This window comes from Choloepus didactylus, chromosome 8, assembly GCF_015220235.1.
Source record: "Choloepus didactylus isolate mChoDid1 chromosome 8, mChoDid1.pri, whole genome shotgun sequence".
Lineage (NCBI taxonomy): Eukaryota > Metazoa > Chordata > Mammalia > Pilosa > Megalonychidae > Choloepus > Choloepus didactylus.
The window spans coordinates 94,947,911-94,967,685 of record NC_051314.1 but is presented as its reverse complement, the minus strand read 5'-3'; the positions used below and the strand labels follow the sequence as shown (position 1 = coordinate 94,967,685).

General features: G+C 36.6%; 1 protein-coding gene across 5 annotated transcripts in view; it reads right to left on the bottom strand.

Annotated features, from left to right (window-relative positions):
* The window catches only part of GXYLT1 (glucoside xylosyltransferase 1), a 75,936-nt gene that overhangs the window by 7,235 nt on the left and 48,926 nt on the right, over positions 1-19,775 (bottom strand). For 3 of the 5 annotated variants that reach the window (XM_037846944.1, XM_037846945.1, XM_037846947.1), the window contains 2 exons: positions 17,609-17,732; positions 17,138-17,310 (listed from right to left, as the gene is read on the bottom strand). In XM_037846944.1, coding sequence (XP_037702872.1) covers positions 17,138-17,310; positions 17,609-17,732 — 297 coding nt within the window. Of the gene's footprint in view, positions 1-4,293; positions 4,423-11,426; positions 11,572-17,137; positions 17,311-17,608; positions 17,733-19,775 lie in introns of those variants that run through there. The other 2 variants (XM_037846948.1, XM_037846946.1) reach the window with 2 other exon arrangements.

Below are 19,775 nucleotides of genomic sequence, written 5' to 3'. Positions count from 1 at the left end.
GAACCTAAAAAGGGTTGTCTAAATTGTGCGTAAGAGTGCCCACCAGAGTGACCTCTCGGCTCCTTTTGGAATCTCTCTGCCACTGAAGCTTATTTCATTTCCTTTCACATCCCCCTTGTGGTCAAGAAGATGTTCTCCATCCCACGATGCCGGGTCTACATTCCTCCCCGGGAGTCATATTCCACGTTGCCAGGGAGATTCACTCCCCTGGGTGTCTGATCCCACGTAGTGGGGAGGGCAGTGATTTCACCTTTCAAGCTGGATTAGCTAGAGAGAGAGGGCCACATCTGAGCAACAAAGAGGCATTCGGGAGGAGGCCCTTAGGCACAATTATAGTGAGGCCTAGCCTCTCCTTTACAGCAACCATCTTCCCAAGGGTAAAACCTATGGTAGAGGGCTCAACCCATCAAACCACCAGTCCCCTATGTCTGTGGTCATGTTAGCAACCATCGAGGTGGGGTAGGCCAACACCCCTGCATTCTCCACAGGCTCCTCAAGGGGGCACTACATATTTTTTCCCTTGTTTTTTTTTTTTTTTTTTAAATTTTTTTTCCTTTTTAAATCAACTGTATGAAAAAAAAAATTAAAAAAAAAAAAAAAAACATACAATAAAAGAACATTTCAAAGAGACCATAACAAGGGAGTAAGAAAAAGACAACTAACCTAAGACAACTGCTTAACTTCCAACCTGTTCCTACTTTACCCCAAGAAAGTTACCTAATATAGCAACATTTCTGTGAACTTGTTCCTACTATATCCATCAGAAATTAACAGACCATAGTCATTCCTGGGCATCCCCAGAACGTTAAATAGCTTATCTGTTCTTCTTGGATTATTGTTCCCCCTTCCTTAATTGCTCTCTATTGCTAGTTCCCCTACATTCTACATTATAAACCATTTGTTTTACATTTTTCAAAGTTCACATTAGTGGTAGCATATAATATTTCTCTTTTTGTGCCTGGCTTATTTCACTCAGCATTATGTCTTCAAGGTTCATCCATGTTGTCATACGTTTCACGACATCGTTCCTTCTTACTGCTGTGTAGTATTCCATCGTGTGTATATACCACATTTTATTTATCCACTCATCTGTTGAAGGACATTTGGGTTGTTTCCATCTCTTGGCAATTGTGAATAATGCTGCTATGAACATTGGCGTGCAGATATCTGTTCGTGTCACTGCTTTCAGATCTTCCGGGTATATACCGAGAAGTGCAATCGCTGGGTCGAATGGTAACTCTATATCTAGTTTTCTAAGGAACTGCCAGACTGACTTCCAGAGTGGCTGAACCATTATACAGTCCCACTAACAATAAATAAGAGTTCCAATTTCTCCACATACCCTCCAGCATTTGTAGCTTCCTGTTTGTTTAATGGCAGCCACTCTAATCGGTGTTAGAAGGTATCTCATTCTGGTCTTAATTTGCATCTCTCTAATAGCTAGTGAAGCTGAACATTTTTTCATGTGTTTCTCGGCCATTTGTATTTCCTCTTCAGAGAACTGTCTTTTCATATCTTTTGCCCATTTTATAATTGGGCTGTCTGTACTACTGTCATTGAGTTGTAGGATTTCTTTATATATGCAAGACAGCAGTCTTTTGTCAGATACATGGTTTCCAAAAATTTTTTCCCATTGAGTTGGCTGCCTCTTTACCTTTTTGAGAAATTCCTTTGAGGCGCAGAAACTTCTAAGCTCGAGGAGTTCCATTTATCTATTTTTTCTTTTGTTGCTTGTGCTTTGGGTGTAAAGTCTAGGAAGTGGCCACCTAATACAAGGTCTTGAAGATGTTTTCCTACATTATCTTCTAGGAGTTTTATGGTACTTTCTTTTATATTGAGATCTTTGGTCCATTTTGAGTTAATTTTTGTGTAGGGGGTGAGGTAGGGGTCCTCTTTCATTCTTTTGGATATGGATATCCAACTCTTCCAGCCCCATTTCTTGAAAAGACCATTATGACTCAGTTCAGTGACTTTGGGGGCCTTATCAAAGATCAGTCGGCCATAGATCTGAGGGTCTATCTCTGAATTCTCAATTCGATTCCATTGATCTATATGTCTATCTTTGTGCCAGTACCATGCTGTTTCGACAACTGTGGCTTTACAATAAGCTTCAAAGTCAGGGAGTGTAAGTCCTCTCACTTCGTTTTTCTTTTTTAGAGTGTCTTTAGCAATTCGAGGCTTCTTCCCTTTCCAAATAAATTTGATAACTAGCTTTTCCAAGTCTGCAAAGTAGGTTGTTGGAATTTTGATTGGGATTGCATTGAATCTGTAGATGAGTTTGGGTAGAATGGACATCTTAATGACATTTAGCCTTCCTATCCATGAACATGGAATATTTTTCCATCTTTTAAGGTCCCCTTCTATTTCTTTTAGTAGAGTTATATAGTTTTCTTTGTATAGGTCTTTTACATCTTTGGTTAAGTTTATTCCTAGGTACTTGATTTTTTTAGTTGCTATTGAAAATGGTATCTTTTTCTTGAGTGTCTCTTCAATTTGTTCATTTCTAGCATATAGAAACATTACTGACTTACATGCATTAATCTTGTATCCCGCTACTTTGCTAAATTTGTTTACTAGCTCTAGTAGCTGTATCGTCGATTTCTCAGGGTTTTCCAGATATAAGATCATATCATCTGCAAACAATGACAGTTTTACTTCTTCTTTTCCAATTTGGATGCCTTTTATTTCTTTCTCTTGCTGGATTGCCCTGGCTAGCACTTCCAGCACAATGTTGAATAACAGTGGTGACAGCGGGCATCCTTGTCTTGCTCCTGATCTTAGAGGGAAGGCTTTCAGTCTCTCACCATTGAGTACTATGCTGGCTGTGGGTTTTTCATATATGCTCTTTATCATATTGAGGAAGCTTCCTTCAATTCCTACCTTTTGAAGTGTTTTTATCAAAAACGGATGTTGGATTTTGTCAAATGCTTTTTCAGCATCTATTGAGATGATCATTTGATTTTTCCCTTGCGAATTGTTAATGTGTTGTAATACATTGATTGATTTTCTTATGTTGAACCATCCTTGCATACCTGTAATGAACCCCACTTGGTCATGGTGTACGATTTTTTTAATGTGTCTTTGGATTGGATTTGCAAGTATTTTGTTGAGGATTTTTGCATCTATATTCATTAGGGAGACTGGCCGGTAGTTTTCCTTTTTTGTAGCATCTTTGCCTGGTTTTGGTATTAGATTGATGTTAGCTTCATAAAATGAGTTAGGTAGTGTTCCATTTTCTTCAATGTTTTGAAAGAGTTTGAGTAAGACTGGTGTCAGTTCTTTCTGGAAAGTTTGGTAGAATTCCCCTGTGAAGCCATCTGGCCCTGGGCATTTATTTGTGGGAAAATTTTTGATGACTGATTGGATCTCTTTGCTTCTGATAGGTTGATTGAGGTCTTCTATTTCTTCTCTGGTCAGTCTAGGTTGTTCATATGTTTCCAGGAAATTGTCCATTTCCTCTACATTATCCAGTTTGTTGCCATACAGTTGTTCATAGTATCCTCTTATAATTTTTTTAATTTCTTCAGGATCTGCAGTTATGTCACCTTTTTCATTCATTATTTTGTTTATATGGGTCTTCTCTCTTTTTGATTTTGTCAGTCTAGCTAGGGGCTTGTCGATCTTGTTGATCTTCTCAAAGAACCAACTTTTGGTGATATTTATCCTCTCTATTGTTTTTTTGTTCTCTATGTCATTTATTTCTGCTTTAATCCTTGTTATTTCTTTTCTTCTACTTGGTTTAGGATTGGTTTGCTGTTCATTTTCTAGCTTCTTCAGTTGAGCCATTAGTTCTTTGATTTTGGCTTTCTTGCTTTTTAATATATGCCTTTAGTGCTATAAATTTCCCCCTCAGTACTGCTTTTGCTGCATCCCACAGGTTTTGGTATGTTGTGTTCTCATTTTCATTTGTCTCTATATATTTAGCAATTTCTCTTGCTATTTCTTCTTTAACCCACTGATTGTTTAGGAGTGTGTTGTTTAACCTCCAGGTATTTGTGAATTTTCTAAGTCTCTGATGGTTATTGACTTCTAATTGTATTCCATTGTGGTCAGAGAATGTGCTTTGAATAATTTCAATCTTTTTAAATTTATTGAGGCTTGTTTTATGTCCCAGCATGTGATCTATTCTGGAGAAAGTTCCATGAGCATTAGAAAAGTATGTGTATCCTGGTGATTTGGGATGTAATGTTCTGTATATGTCTGTTAAATCTAATTCATTTATCAGATTGTTTAGGTGTTCAATTTCCTTATTGTTTTGAGTCACTGTGTTTATGGTACTTTATTACATTTATGTTTTGCTTTTCATTAGTTGTTTGATAAATATTTTGTAAATTTTTCCACAGTATGTATGTACTGTCTTTTGTAGTTCCAGTTCTAAAGGTTTTAATAAGGAACGGATGCTGTCAACTTCAAAAGAATCAAAAAAAAAACTCTTTAGAAAACAGGAAATGGAGGGGAAGTATTCCAGGTCAGTAGCCCTGGGAAACTCAGCCAAGTACTATTATAATCCCCATTTTACAATTAAGTAACTAGGAAAGGGAGAGACAACTTTCCCACAGTTAATGAAGCTCCTAAGTGGCTAAGCAAGGATTCTGCCCCAGCAGTGTAGCTCCAAAAGTCCAAGCACTTCACCACCACACAGCACTGTTTATCCAAACAAGTGCACAAAACCTAGCCAAATAAGCTTCAAAAGTCCTGTTGAAAGATGAAGCTCAATTAACAGTGGAAAACTGAGAAAAGTGCTATGCTGTATAGAGATATGCCAAAATTTCTTTGGGTTATAAGTGGCAGTCAGGCTAAACAAAGTACCTCCATCAAATGACACAGTCAACATTTCAATCTATGCAAAAAACATACTTGTTGAGAAGCAGATAATAATGGCAAACAATAAATTGTTTCTTACTATACATGACATTAAAATGAAAAATTGCAGAGGTATTTAAGTGTTACAGGAAAACTGATGATTTCATCTCCTCCTCACCTTTCCCTCTCTGCCTGGTACCCACCATCCCTCACAACTCAGTTCAAATGTCCTCTGTGAAGCCTTTCCTGACAGAGTTAATCTTCCCTTTTCACCTGCACAGTATCCCACACATAAACTTTAGGAATGTTATCTTTAAATATAAGACTGTCAATCGAAAGATAGGAAATAAGTACTGAGGCTAAGACAACCATAAGGCTACTAAAGGCACTTCCAAAAAACAGAACATGTTTTAAAAGTATGGCAGAATGACAGTTCAATCCAACAAATGCTGAGTGCCAACTATATACAAGGAGGCACAGTGGTGAGGAAACAAAAATACGTAAGATGATGATCCCCACAAGACTCTCTTGCAAAGATACTTATGCAAATATAAGCAGGGTGTAAATTAAATCAAAGTGAATACAGAAATACCATGAAATGTAATAATTCAGAATGAAATATATAAAGCAGAAAATATTTAGCAATAAGATGTTTTATTCCCATTTTGAATGTGCAATCTTTAAACTTAAAATATTTTTATTCATTCAACAACTAACATTTAGCAAATATTATGAACTATAAAAACTGACTTACCAGCAGACATATAGCCATTCATTTACATTTTAAAGACGGTTCACATCTTTTATAATTCACAGATTGTTTACTACATTCCATGGCTATGACTAAGACATGACAAGTTATGCTATAACTTGCATAATTACCCTAGTCTGAATGTAATTCTTTAAAAAATTACACTTCTCATTGAATTATAGATAAGGGAAAATAAAAGCACTAACCAAAAGCACCATAAAAAACTGATTAAATTCATTAAATTGAAAAATGGATAGACAGAAGCTGTAATTAACTAGACCAATAACAAATAGAAAAACCATTAATTCAATATTTGAAATCACTTTGAAAATAAGATTCATTTTTTTAAAAATTCAAGTGCATAACTGCCTATCTTAAAACCATTACTCAACTTTTAAAAGATATACATTTATAAACCAAAGTAGAGGTCAAATAAAAGCAGAGATTTAGTTCCCTAATAATAGATTTTTAAAATGCTAAAAGGGAACAAAGAAATCACATTTTTATACTTAGGCACTTCCTTTCTATCCTGCAGTCTCAGAACCCCAAAAGTACTTTTCCTTGTTATCACCTTCTGACAACCCATAATAAAGTATTATGAAAATATGATATTGATTTCTGAAAGCATACAAGGCCTGCTACAATAAAATGAATATGAACACTAAATTTTATAATTCAGTGAGTATAGTGATTTTCACGATAAACTTATATTTAGAAACCTTATCTGTCAAATTTATAGGACAAGAAACTTGGCAAAAATATACTAAAACTATATCCTACAATACTGTTAGTACTTTGTCTATCACCAGCATGAGGAACACTGATTTCAAGGAGAAAACTCCAATCCTTTTTCAAGGCAGATCCTTAACACAATCCACGTTCATCCTCATCTCAGGCACTGCCTACTTTTGTCCAGCATTCTAAACTGCACATCTCAGCACCTGACCTCACCACAGATTTTTCACAGCCTCTGAGCCTTTCTCAGGCAGTTCTCTTCCCAGACTGGCCCCCTCCCCCAGTAACTCTTACTTATTCTTAAGGGCTCACTTCAAATGCCTACTCTTCAATGAGGCCTTCCCTGACCCTTCAAGGCAAAATTATTATACTCTTTAGAGACTGTTTTAGTGTAGTTTCTGCCACAAAGGATTTACAGTTAATTATCTTTATTCTTTTTCTTACAACCAGACTGTACTAAACCAGTGGTTTTTGGTCACTAGAAAACAGTAAGAATTCGAAACCTAGCAAATAGAGGACTCAGCTCTTCTGATGACCCCTACACACCAAATTAGGTTTTTATTTTTGTCTTCACTTTCACATAAGATTAGGCATACTCTATCAGAACAGACAGCACATCTACATTACTGTCGAGTAGTTACTAGACTTCCCCTTAAGTATGAGTGAATTAGCTGACATCAAGAGTGATACAACTCATGAAGCAAAACCTTTGGATTTTCACATATCTGGATTCCCAACATATTCATGAGAACTGGTTCAAATATCAATAAGGGAGTATGTGAAGTATAAACATTTCACCTGCTTAATTACACAAAGGGGACTGTAAGAACAAGAAAAAAAGAAAGAAAAACAGATATGAGGGGCAGGGGCCCGGGAGTGGTAGTGTGGGAGACTGAGTTATGTACCTCAAGGAAAAAAACATGTTCTTGTTCTTAATCCATTCCTGTGGGTGTGAAATCACTGCAAATAGGACGTTTTGAAGATGTTACTGTTAGCGAAAGCGTGGCCCAACTGAATGAGGTTGGCCTTTAATCCTACTACATGGAGACTTTATGGAGAAGGCTGATGATCAAGGGAACTTGAGATGATAGGAGAGGAAAGCCAAGGAGCCCAAGGACTGCCAGCAAGCCAGAAGGCTACAGATCCCAGAAGGAAGCAAACCTTCTAGCCTCTGAAACCGTGAGCCAATAAATTCCTGTTGTTAAGCCAACCCATTTGTATGGTATTTGCCATAGCAGCCAGGTAACTACGACAGGGAGTTTTTCCAAAACTCAATATAAAACAAATGTTTAAAAGAGAAAACTCCATCTAGGATAACAACAATACCTAATACAGCATTTAATATTTTTAAGGTATGTTCAAAACTTGTGTAAGGAAAACTGTAAAACATTCCTGAAAGAAACAGATGGAAAGACAGCCCTTGCTATTGGTTAGGACATCTCATCATCATCAAAATGCCAACTCTGCCTAAGTGAATATATAAAACTAATACACTCCCAATAAAAATACCAATAAGTCCTTTTATGGAATTAAACAAATTGATACTTCTGGAAAAAGTAAATATACAAAAAGCTAAGAAAACAATGAAAAGGAAGAGCTATGAAAAGGGAGCAGCCCTACCAGATATTAAATATAGTACAAAGCCTTTATAATTAAAATAGTGTTGTACTAGCAAATAAATGGACAGACTAATGGAACAGAATTGAAAATCCAGCAATTACAAATGGAATTTCAGTATATGATAAATCAGTATCTCAAATCTTTCAGTTAAAGATAAGACTTTTACCAAAATGTCATTGGGTAACATTGGATAGCCATTTGGAAAAAGAACAAATTAGTTCCATTCCTCACCCAATACAGAAGAGTAAATTCCAAATGGAGCAGAAGTCTAAATGTAATAAACGAAATGGTATAAGGGTAAATTCTTCTATAACAGATTCTATAATCCACATGCACATACATCTACACCTTGTCTAATCTATCCTGGTGGTGGTCAAGGGACTCAATGTCTCAGAACTTGCCCTACATGTAGAAGGTAGCTTACTGAGCTCATTGACAGAAAGCTACGTAAGAGCAGTCAAGCGGCTGCCTAAGGCAAGGGACTGCTGGCTGTAGGACAAACAGCATAATGCCTATGACAGTGAGGAAACTGTTTCCTAAGGAATAAGGACATTCAAATTTCTGTAAATAGAGGAATTCCTAGGAATCGGTGATAAGGATGAAGGAGGTCCTTAGGCTTTGGCCTGGAACTATTCTCCAAACTCACTGCATGGATAAGCCCTGAAGGAGAACACTTGCATAGGTCAATCTGTAGACTGGGAAAGGTGTTTTCTTTTTTTCTCCTCTTTTTTTGCTAGCTCCTGGCATTCAAGGAAAGTTCTGTCATAACACTAGCTGAAAACAAGTTTAAGGAACTGACACTTCAGAGTTCAAACTTCAAAATATCAAAATGTCCACTTTGCAACAAAATATCAAAATGTCTACCTCACAACAAAAGGTTACAAAATATATAAAGTAATAGGAAGTGATGAATCGCCCAGGCAAACAGGATTAAAACATTTGAAACCATCAGTGAGGAGGATCAGAGCCATGACATTCCAAAGACTTTTAAAACAACGCTCCTAAACATGCTCAAAGAGCTAAAAGAAAGCATGCACAAAGAACTAAAGGAAATAAGGAAAATGACAGAGGAACACTGAGAGAAAATCAATAGAGAGATGGAAATTATGAAATGGAATCAGAGTTGAAGACAACAGTAAAAGAAATTAAAAACTCCCTAGAACAGTTCAACAGCAGATTGGAGCTGGCACAATACAGAATGAGTGAACTTGAAGATAAGACCACTGAAATCATCCAGGGTGAAGAGGAGAAAGAAAAAACAATGAAGAAAAGTAAACAGAGCCTGAGGAACCTGTGAGACACCATCAAGCCTATCAATATGCATACTGTGGGAGTTTCAGAAGAAGAAAAAGGGGTACAGAGAATATTCAAAGAAATAATGGCTGAAAACTTCCCAAATTTAACAAAAGACATGAATATACACATCCAAGATGCTCAACAGGATAAACCCAAATAGACACACACTATGCTATATTATAACCAAACTGTCATATGCCAAAGATAAAAATAGAATTCTGAAAACCACAAGAGAGAGACAACATGTCACATACAAAGGAGCATCAATAAGATTAAGTACCAATTTCTCATTGGAAACCATGGAGGCAAGAAAGTAGTGGGATGACATATTTGAAGGACAGAATGCAAAAAAAATTGCCAATCAAGAATTCTGTATCTGGTGACACTGTCTTTCAAAACTGAGGGAAGTGGAGATGAATCTGGACCCAGCATCATGGGACTGAGAATATCTTCTTGACCAAAAGGGGAATGCAAAATGAGATAAAATAGTTTCAGTGGCTGAGAGATCTCAAATGGAGTCGAGAGGTCACTCTGGTGGACATTCTTATGCACTATATAGATAACACCTCTTAGGTTTTAATGTATTGGAATAGCTAGAAGTAAATACCTAAAACTATCAAACTCCAACCCAGTAGTCTGGACTCCTGAAGATGACTGTATAACAACGTAGATTACAAGGAGTGACAGTGTGATTGTGAAAACCTTGTGGATCACACTCCCTTTATCTAGTGTATGGATGGATGAGTAGAAAAATGGGGACAAAAACTACATGCAAAATAGGGTAGGATGGGGGGTGATTTGGGTGTTCTTTTTTACTTTTATTTTTTATTCTTATTCTGATTCTTCCTGATGTAAGGAAAATGTTCAGAAATAGATTGTGGTGATGAATGCATAACTATATGATCGTACTGTGAACAGCTGATTGTACACCATGGATGGCTGTACGGTACATGAATATATTTCAATAAAACTGAATTTAATTAAAACAAAATTGAGGGAGGAACTCGGACATTCCCAGATAAAGAAAAGCTGAGGGACTTTGTCACCAATAGACTGGCCGTATAGTATAAAAAGTGCTTAAGCGAGTTCTGCAGATTGAAAGGAAATGACACTAGATAACAGACTGAAGCCACATGAAGAAATAAAGATCTCTGGTAAAGATAATGACATGGATAAATATAAATAACAGTACTACTGTATTTTTTATTTGTAACTCCACTTTTTACTTCCTACAGAATCTAAAAAGCAAATACATATAATGTAATGATAAATCAATGGTTTTGGACTCATAATGTATAAATACATAATTTATGACCAGAACTACATAAAGGTGGGAAGGAAGAAGGGGTATGAGAACAAAGTTTTGTATGTTACTGAAATTAAACTGATATCAAAGCAAAGGAGATTTGTTATAATTTAGGATGTTAAATTTAAGCCCTGTGGTAACCACAAAGAAAATATCACAAAATATGCAAACTCATAGAGACAAAAAGTAAAATACATATTGCCAGCGGTGGGAATAGGGGCAATGAGGAGTTAATGCAAAATGACTGCAGGGTTTCTGTTTGGGGTGAAGGGAAAGTTACAGTAATGGATGGTGGTGAGGGTACTGCAACATTGTTAATGTGATTAATTCCACAAATAGTATGACTGGGAGGGGTTAGGATGAAAATATCCATGTTGTATATATGTCCACAATTTTTTTAAAAAAGATAAACTAAAGAGATATTGAAAATTAAATGCAATCTATGATACTGGACGTGATCTAAGAACAGAGGAGAAAAGGCTCAAAAGGACATTATAGGACTATAAGAAAAAACTGGAATATAGACTGTCAACTTTATATTATTGTCAACTTTACATCAATGTTAAATTTCTTGAACTTGATAACCACATTTAAGGTGATTACCTAAGTAAACCCTTGTTCATAGGAAATGTACATGGAAGTATTATATGTTCAAGGAGTATGACTGCGTGCAACCTGCTCTGAAACGTTCAGAAAATAGACAATAGATGGCAGATAAATAGAACAATGCAGCAAAGGTAGTAAAATGTTAAAATTGATGGACCTGAGTATCTGGACAGTGGGGGTATGTGGAATTTTTCTGTATAGGCTATGTATTATTTTTGCAATTGTTCTTAAGTCTGAAAATATTTCAAAATAAATTCTAAGAAAAAAGATTAAAAGAACATAAAAATATAACTTTTGTTCATTTGTTTTTATTGTTTTGGTTTTTGAGGCAAATTTTTACTCAATTTTCAAAACTCAGATCATTCCAAGTTTATATAAACTGTCACAGAAAGTGGATAATTAAGATATCTAGGCTCATTCTCTGAAGCTAATGTTATGACCTTGATTCCAAACCCTGAAAAGTACAATATGAGAAAGATTATAGGTCAGTCTCATTCATGAGCATAAAAGAATATTTTTTTAAAAAATGATAACACACCAAATCTAGCAGTAGATATAGAAAATATTGAATCATGATCAAGTTGAGTTTATCCCAGGAATGTGAACATGATATAATATTAGATAATATTCAAATGTTCTTTTTCAAATTAACAAATGAAGGAGACAAACCATATAGTGATCTCAAACACAAAGATCTCAATACATGACCACAGACCTATCCATGGTAAAATTTCCTGATAGGACTAGCTGTGAACATTTTGGCCTGATAAAGAATGATTACCAAAATTTTTCAGCAGAAGTAATTCTTAATGATGAAACTTTAAAAGCATTAATTTAAAATAAAATAAAAACAATGCCCACTCTCAGAGCTTCCACTCAACAGTTTAATGGAAAACCTAGACATTGCAGTAAAACCAGAAAATAAATAATGAATAACCAAGTAACTTTTGAACACAGTATTGACTATATACCATTAGTCTGGGAGCAAGAGGAAAGAAGGAAACAAATCTTGAACTCTTTTCAGTAGGATGGCCTTTGGAGGCAGAGAGGGGGGATGTAGGTAATGATTAACAATTCTAAACTTCTTTTAAGTGTACTAGAAGATTAAGCAAATAAGGAAATGTGTAGATGTTAAGAGCCAGAATTCTAACCGTGGAAGAAGGGAAAAAATACAGAGAGTATAGGGAAAGCAAGGAAGAGCCGTGTGGGGATGAACTGGAATTGGAGGCATCAGTGTTAAAACACGATTTCTTGTGTATGTGTATTTCTATATTTCCAGGAAGGTCTGTCACTGAAGGGCCTGGAAGCAAAAATGCCCTTGTAGCAATAAGCACACTAGCACCCAGAGCCCACTAACAGGAACAAGGGCTTCTGGGACAAATGGCTGATCTCAGGGCTAGAGGAGGGAGCGTATGAGGTGAGCCTGGAACATTTTGCTGGGACAGAAAGTAAGGAAGTACTCAAAAAATAACAGGACATATCAAAAAAGACACAGGAGAGAGCCGAAAGGGGCTCCCCCTGTCAAATCTGGAACAACTTCAGCATCAATGTAATTAAAAGGGAATAATGGATTCCAAATCATCATCATCAAAAAAAAAGCTACATAAGATTTCAGACAGTAATACATAGATAACTAAATGGGGAGGAAAGGAGAGCTCTTCCTTATAGTAGAATGCCAAGTGCCAAATGATATATGTGGAAGGAATACCAGAATTGCACAATCATGAACTGGCAATTACCATAGTTAAGACTGTTTCAGGCAAGAATCATTAATGAATGCTAACTCTAGGAGGGGAAACTTTGATGAGGAGCAGGATTATTTCAATGGTTCTAAAGAATCTCCAAATAGACTGCTTTTAAGAGGAATAAGAAATACATAATGCAAAAACAGGACAAGATTTTGACTCAATCAAAATCAACACTACCAAAGAAGGACAGATAGAGAAAAGTGACTCCAAAGTGAGAGGGACACAACATCACTGAGAGTATTCTCACCAGGAATGCATAACCTGAACCTAATAATAAGGAAGCAGCCAAGGAGCCAAAATGAAGAAGAGTCTTAAAAAGGAAGGGAGGGAAGGAATCTAAGAAGGTGGCTAGGTGAGATAGGGCAAAAAAACACCTCCACGAAAAATACTAGATAAAAGCCAGAAAGAGACCCAGAACACCAGTTCCAGCTATGCACCAGCCGGACAAGGTCTGCTAAATCAACAGGGACCTTGCATTTGGTGAAACTGGGAGTCTGCATTCTGAAACGAGTGAGTGAGCCGGCTGAAAGTTCCATGGCCGCACTGCAGTATGGGGAAACCGTGGGTTGGTGTCTGAAGACAGACTAGATCTTTTTTTAAAACAAAACAAAACAAAAAAAAAAACGGGAGCGGCTGTGGTTACGATGGTGAGAACCGTGCAGTGAAGCACAGCAGGAGCGGGCTAGACCAAGTCTCGGTGTCTGGCGCGGAGGATAGCCCACTGCTGACTGACCTGGGGCCCAGGGGGCAGAGGGGAGCCAAAAAGAGAAAGAAACCATGCCCCTTGCAGCCATCTTCCTGGTGGGCTGAAGACACTCCTGCCCGGGCCGGAGCTACAGCCCAGAGCTGGGCCAAGGGTCCCAGTGTGACAGGTAGTGATTCCCAAAGCACCACACACACACCATAATATCGGCCGTGGTCAGCAGACTTCAGTGTACCCACAGCTAACTGTCCCGGAGCTGGGAAGGCAGAGCTGTGCAAAAAGGGGAAAATTAACATCCCCCATTCAACCGTCTTTAAAGCAGGCTGGGAACGCCTCTGCATAGCCCAGCAGACCAGGGCTTCCCTGGAGGCTGGTGAGCACTTGTGACATTGCACAACCTTCCCTCAGCAGAGGTCCTGGAAGAGCACGGCTGAGAAGGGGGGCCTGCTCAGAAATCCCAGGGACCCTACACCAAAAACCTTGGGAGGTTTGACTATTAAAGCTGCCCTGCCTCCCTAACCACCCAGACACATGCCCCACATTCAGGGCAGACAGCACCAACAACACACCCAAACTTAGTGCACCAATTGAACCCCACAAGAATCAGATCCCCACACACCACAAAGACAAAGTTGGGGAGAACTGACTTGAGGGGAATAGGTGACTCGTGGACACCATCTGCAGGTTAGTTAGAGAAAGTGTACACCACCAAGTTGTAGATCTGACAAATTAGACATCAGTATACTTTATATCCTGAAAGAACCCTATAAGTAAAGCAAATGCCAAGAGGCCAAAAACAACAGAAAATCTTAAAGCATATGATAAAACCAGACGATATGAAAAACTCAAACCCAACACCCAAATCAAAAGATCAGAAGAGACACAGTACTTGGCGCAATTAATCAAAGAACTACAGACAAACAACCAGAGCATGGCACAGGATATAAAGGACATAAAGAAGACGAAGAGCATAAAGAAGAAATTGCAAGAGTAAATAAAAAAATAGAAGATCTTATGGAAATTAAAGAAATTGTTGGCCAAATTAAAAAGACTCTGGATACTCATAATACAAGATTAGAGGAAGCTGAACAAAGACTCAGTGTCCTAGAGGACCACAGAACAGAAAATGAAAGAACAAAAGAAAGAATGGGGAAAAAAACTGAAAAAATTGAAATGGATTTCAGGGATATGGTAGATAAAATAAAACATCCAAATTTAAGATTCATTGGTGTCCCAGAAGGGGAAGAGAAGGGTAAAGGTCTAGAAAGAGTATTCAAAGAAATTGCTGGGGAAAACTTCTCAAACCTTCTACACAATATAAATACACAAAGCATAAATGCCCCGCAAACTCCAAATAGATTAAACCCAAATAAACCCACTCCAAGACATATTCTAATCAGACTCTCAAATACTGAAGAGAAGGAGCAAGTTCTGAAAGCAGCAAGAGAATAGCAATTCACCACATACAAAGGAAACAACGTAAGACTAAGTAGTGACTACTCAGTGGCCACCATGGAGGCGAGAAGTCAGTGGCATGACATATTTAAAATTCTGAGAGAGAAAAATTTCCAACCAAGAATACTTCATCCAGCAAAACTCTCCTTCAAATTTGAGGGAGGCTTAAATTTTTCACAGACAAACAAATGCTGAGAGATTTTGCTAATAAAAGACCCTCCCTACTTCAGATACTAAAGAGAGCCCTACTGACAGAGAAACAAAGAAAGGAGAGAGAGAGAGAGAGAGAAATTTAACAGACATATATAGAACATTACACCCCAAATCACCAGGACACACATTCTTCTCTAGTGATCATGGATCTTTCTCCAGAATAGACCACAGGCTGGGACATAAAACAGGCCTCAATAAATTAAAAAAAAAAAAAAAAAAAAAAAAAATTGAATTTATTCAAAGCACATTCCCTGACCACAACGGAATACAAACAGAAGTCAATAACCATCAGAGACTCAGAAAATTCACAAACACCTGGAGGGTAAAAATGAGGGGGAGATCAGTCCTATGAGAAAGGCTAAAGGAAACTGAGTAGGCTGAAAGGAAGGGACACTAAACAATTGACTGGAACTACATGAAGAAATAAAGATTTCCAGTAAAGATCACACGGTAAATATAAATACCAATATTACTGTATTTTTGATTTGTAACTCCACTATACTTCCTACAGGATCTAAAATACATAAACTGTAATGATAAATCAGGTTTTGGACTCAATGTCAAATATGTAAATTTTGACAGGAACTACATAAAGGTGGGGGAATGGAGGAGTATAGGAACATGTTTACATGTCCTATTGAAGTTAAGTTGGTATCAAAGAAAAATAAGATTGTTATAGATTTAAGAGGTTAAATTTAAGCCCCACGGTAAACACAACGAAAGTATCAGAGAATATGATTACAGAGATAAAAAGCAGAGTATGGGTTATGAGAAATGGGGGAAGGGGCAATGGGGAGTTAAGAAATGAGTGTAGGGTTTCTGTTTGGGGTGAAAGGAAATTTCTAGTAATGGATGGTGGGAAGGTGATAGCATTGCAACATTCTAAATGTGATTAATCCCACTAATGGAATGCTACGGAGGGACTGGAATGGGAAGATGTAGGCTGTATATATGTTTCCACAATTGGAAAAAAACAAAGAAAAAAGAGAAAAAGACAGTCTAAATAGATGATAACAATTAAATGCCAAGGATAATCCTGGATGGGATCTGAGGAAGGAGGAGAGGAGGCTCAAAGGGACACAGTTGGAACATAAGAAAAAAAGAAGGAAATATAGAATATAAGCTTTGTATCCATGTTGAATTTCTTCAACTTCTTAGCTGCGCTTAATGGGAATGCATAAAAGAATGTTCTTGTTCATGGGAAATGTATATGTGAATTACATTGTTTGTTCAAGGATGTGTGCAGCCTGTTCTCATCTGTTCAGAAGACAGAGCAATAGATGATGGACTATAGATAGGGAGGGAGGGAGGGAGGGAAAGAAAGAAATGGTGATGTGACAGGATGTTAAAGTTGGTGGATCGGGCTATCAGGGGAGGGGGGTCGGGGTATGCTGGAGTTCTGTGTATGGGTTTTGCACTGTTTTTGTAACTGTTCCTATAACTTTGAATTCATTTCAAAATAAAATAAAAAAAAAAAAAAGGAAGGGAGGGAGGGAAGGTTCTATTATCCAAAAATGTGGTTGTCGTAAAAGGCAAACCATTCTAGATCAAAGGAGATGTAAAAGACATGGATGGTAGATTAAGGTATTGTTCAATATTAAATTTCCTCAGGTTGATATCTGTAGGTAATAAGAGAATATCCTTATTGCTAAGAAAAAATATACTTGAGTTTTTAGAGATCAAAGGGCATAATGTATGCAACTTACACTCAAACAGATTTTTTAAAAAGGCAATGGTAATAAATCGAGAACCAATGATAAAGCAAATGGGGTAAAATGTTAATATTTGATGAACATGGGTAAAGGGTATACGAAAATTCTTTGTACTAATCTTTCAAATTCTCTGTAAATTTGACAGTATTTCTAAATAAAAAGTTAAAAAAAAAAAAGGCAAATGCTTACATTTCTCAGTGCTTCATAAATAGCTCTAAATGCTGGCTGCTTATCATCATGATAAACGCCTCTGTTCCCATGAAGAATAAAGATTCCTTCTTCTTCAGCTTCTTGGCAATTGCTTCCATATATACAATGATCTGGGCGATAATTCCAATGACAGGGAAAAACAAAAAGGCTTTCTACATGAAGAAAGACAAAACAATGAAGCAAATATCCCTAATTCCACAGAATTAACATTTTGTAAAAATTTTAGTTTAAAAATGCAACTCTTACAGGGTAAAATTTAAAATAGTGAAAAAGATGTTTGGCATTTAGATCTCCTCCAACTAAATCAATATTCAGGACAAGTGTTACTCTGTCTTAAAACATTAATGGTGATAATAATACGTCAAAATCAAATAAATTTTTTTTAATTTTTTACCAAATATTGTGTTTTCTTTACAAATGCAAAAAAATAAAAGGAATAAAAGTAATTACCTGGATTGTGAAAAAACATGATATTCAATAAATCTTGATCACCCCATGTGATGTTTAGTTTGTATTTTTTAAGCAATGGCCTAAGTATATCTCCCCATCGTAGTCGTACAGTTGTCATATCATTCTGTTGAGAAACACATTAAAATGATCATCAGACTTCTAGGTTTAAAACTGAAGCATAAAGACAGTTCCCCATTCTTCCCACAGCAATCATTACAGAGCAAAAAGGAGAAATGCAAATTCCTTTTGTCACAAAACCTGGCGACATTTGTAACCTTATGTGAGGAATGCTGTCCAGTATGGTGTGAGGAAGATACCAAAGACATCTGCAGAGGCATATAGAAGTGATTAACCTAATAAAAGTCAGGAAAAAAGGGAAAAGAGAAAGTACGAGGCAGCTTAAGGAAATGACTGCGACCAAGGATTGTATCTGTTAACATGTAAATAAAAAGTATTAGAACAGGACCTGACACATAGTACTTAGTATTAGCTATTAATAGCATCACCAGCATCACCATTATTCTTAAACTGATTTGCTACTCTTTATAACTGGCAGTACAAAGAGATCATTTTAAATTGATAAATCAAGTAAAAGAGATAAACATATATACAAAAGTAAACACACACAAAAATAATATGCTTGGCAAAAACCAGTTACTAGAGAGAGGGAGGGGAAGATAAAGAACAAAGTAGAAATTTATTAATTTTATGTCTGTTTATAATACACAATTCTTGAGGAAAATCAGCCTTTTTATGATGTTGGCTTTTCCTATCCAAGAACATTGGTATGTCTTTCTATTCATTTGTCCTCCATTAGACATTTTTAAATTGTCTTCAAATGTATCTTGTCAATTTCTTTCAATTGTTTCTATTTTGTTACCATATTATAGCCTCTAAAAATCTGCTATAAAACATTAGAAAACTCCAGCAAGGGACTCCATAAAGAGGCACCATGAATAACAAGACAGAGTCAGGGAAAATTAAGGTACAGGTTCAAGCCTAGCAGGACATTTATAGACCAACAAACTCTCACCATCCCATGGAAAGGCTGGAAGCATTGTAGGTTGTACTCTAGGAAAGGGACCCTATATTCTGCTGCCACTCACAGAAAACTGCTGAGAGGAGGAGGAAGTCATCCAATTCTGATCAGAGACTTTAAGCTCACCTTAATAAGTTACAACCTTGCTAGCAAAAGAAATACCTTATCCATGTGTGTCAATTAGTTAGGATGTCTGCTATGTTTACCAGTGCAAGATCCCAGCGGTCATTGAGCAAACTGACTTGTCTCTCCTTAGAAAAGAAGCCATTTCTCTTTTTTAACTTTCAACCCAGCCACATTCCCATACATTCTTACTGTTTACAGTAGTTTTCACTGGATTCTTTTCTATTTTCCAGCACAAATAAAGAAAACTTTATCTCCTGCTATCTAACTTTTATACCTGTTATTTATTTCACTTGTCCAATTTGGGGACTTGCTAATCTTCCAGATTGAGAACCACTGATATAATACTATGTTAGAGTTGTGGTAACAGTCATCCTTGTCTTGATTTTAAATGGAATGCTTCTACTGTTTCCTCATTAAGCACAACACTGCCTTTTGAGCTGAGACAAACATGTTATATTAATTAACAATCCAACATTTATATTTTATGTTTTTAATCAAAAATGGATACTGAATTTCATCAAGTACTTTTTCAGTGTCAGTGGTAATGCTCATAGCTTGTTATTTAAAAACACAAAGTCAAATACCTAACAAAACCTAAGAAAACCATTAAAATTAACAGTTGAAAGAGGGCTCCAGATGGTGCAAATCAGGTGAACAGGTATAGCTGAACACATGATAAGCCGTTTAGACCTACTTGACTCTATCCAGATTATAAACCACTGTTATAGCAGTTTGTAGTGTGCTGATCTGCATATTTTTAATCTACCTCAACAAGAGTAAGTACAGAAATTAAGAGTAAGATTTAGAAACTTGCAGCAATTTACCAATAATTTTGTCTGTTTAATTTTTTCTAGTAATTTATTTATATCATATTTACAAAAATACTGGCTTGTGACAGAAGGAAATTTTTATAAAAACACTAATCCTTCTCCATAGATAGTTTAAGAATCATTGCTGTAAACTATCCAGGTATATAATAAATTCAAGGAGGATATAAACAAA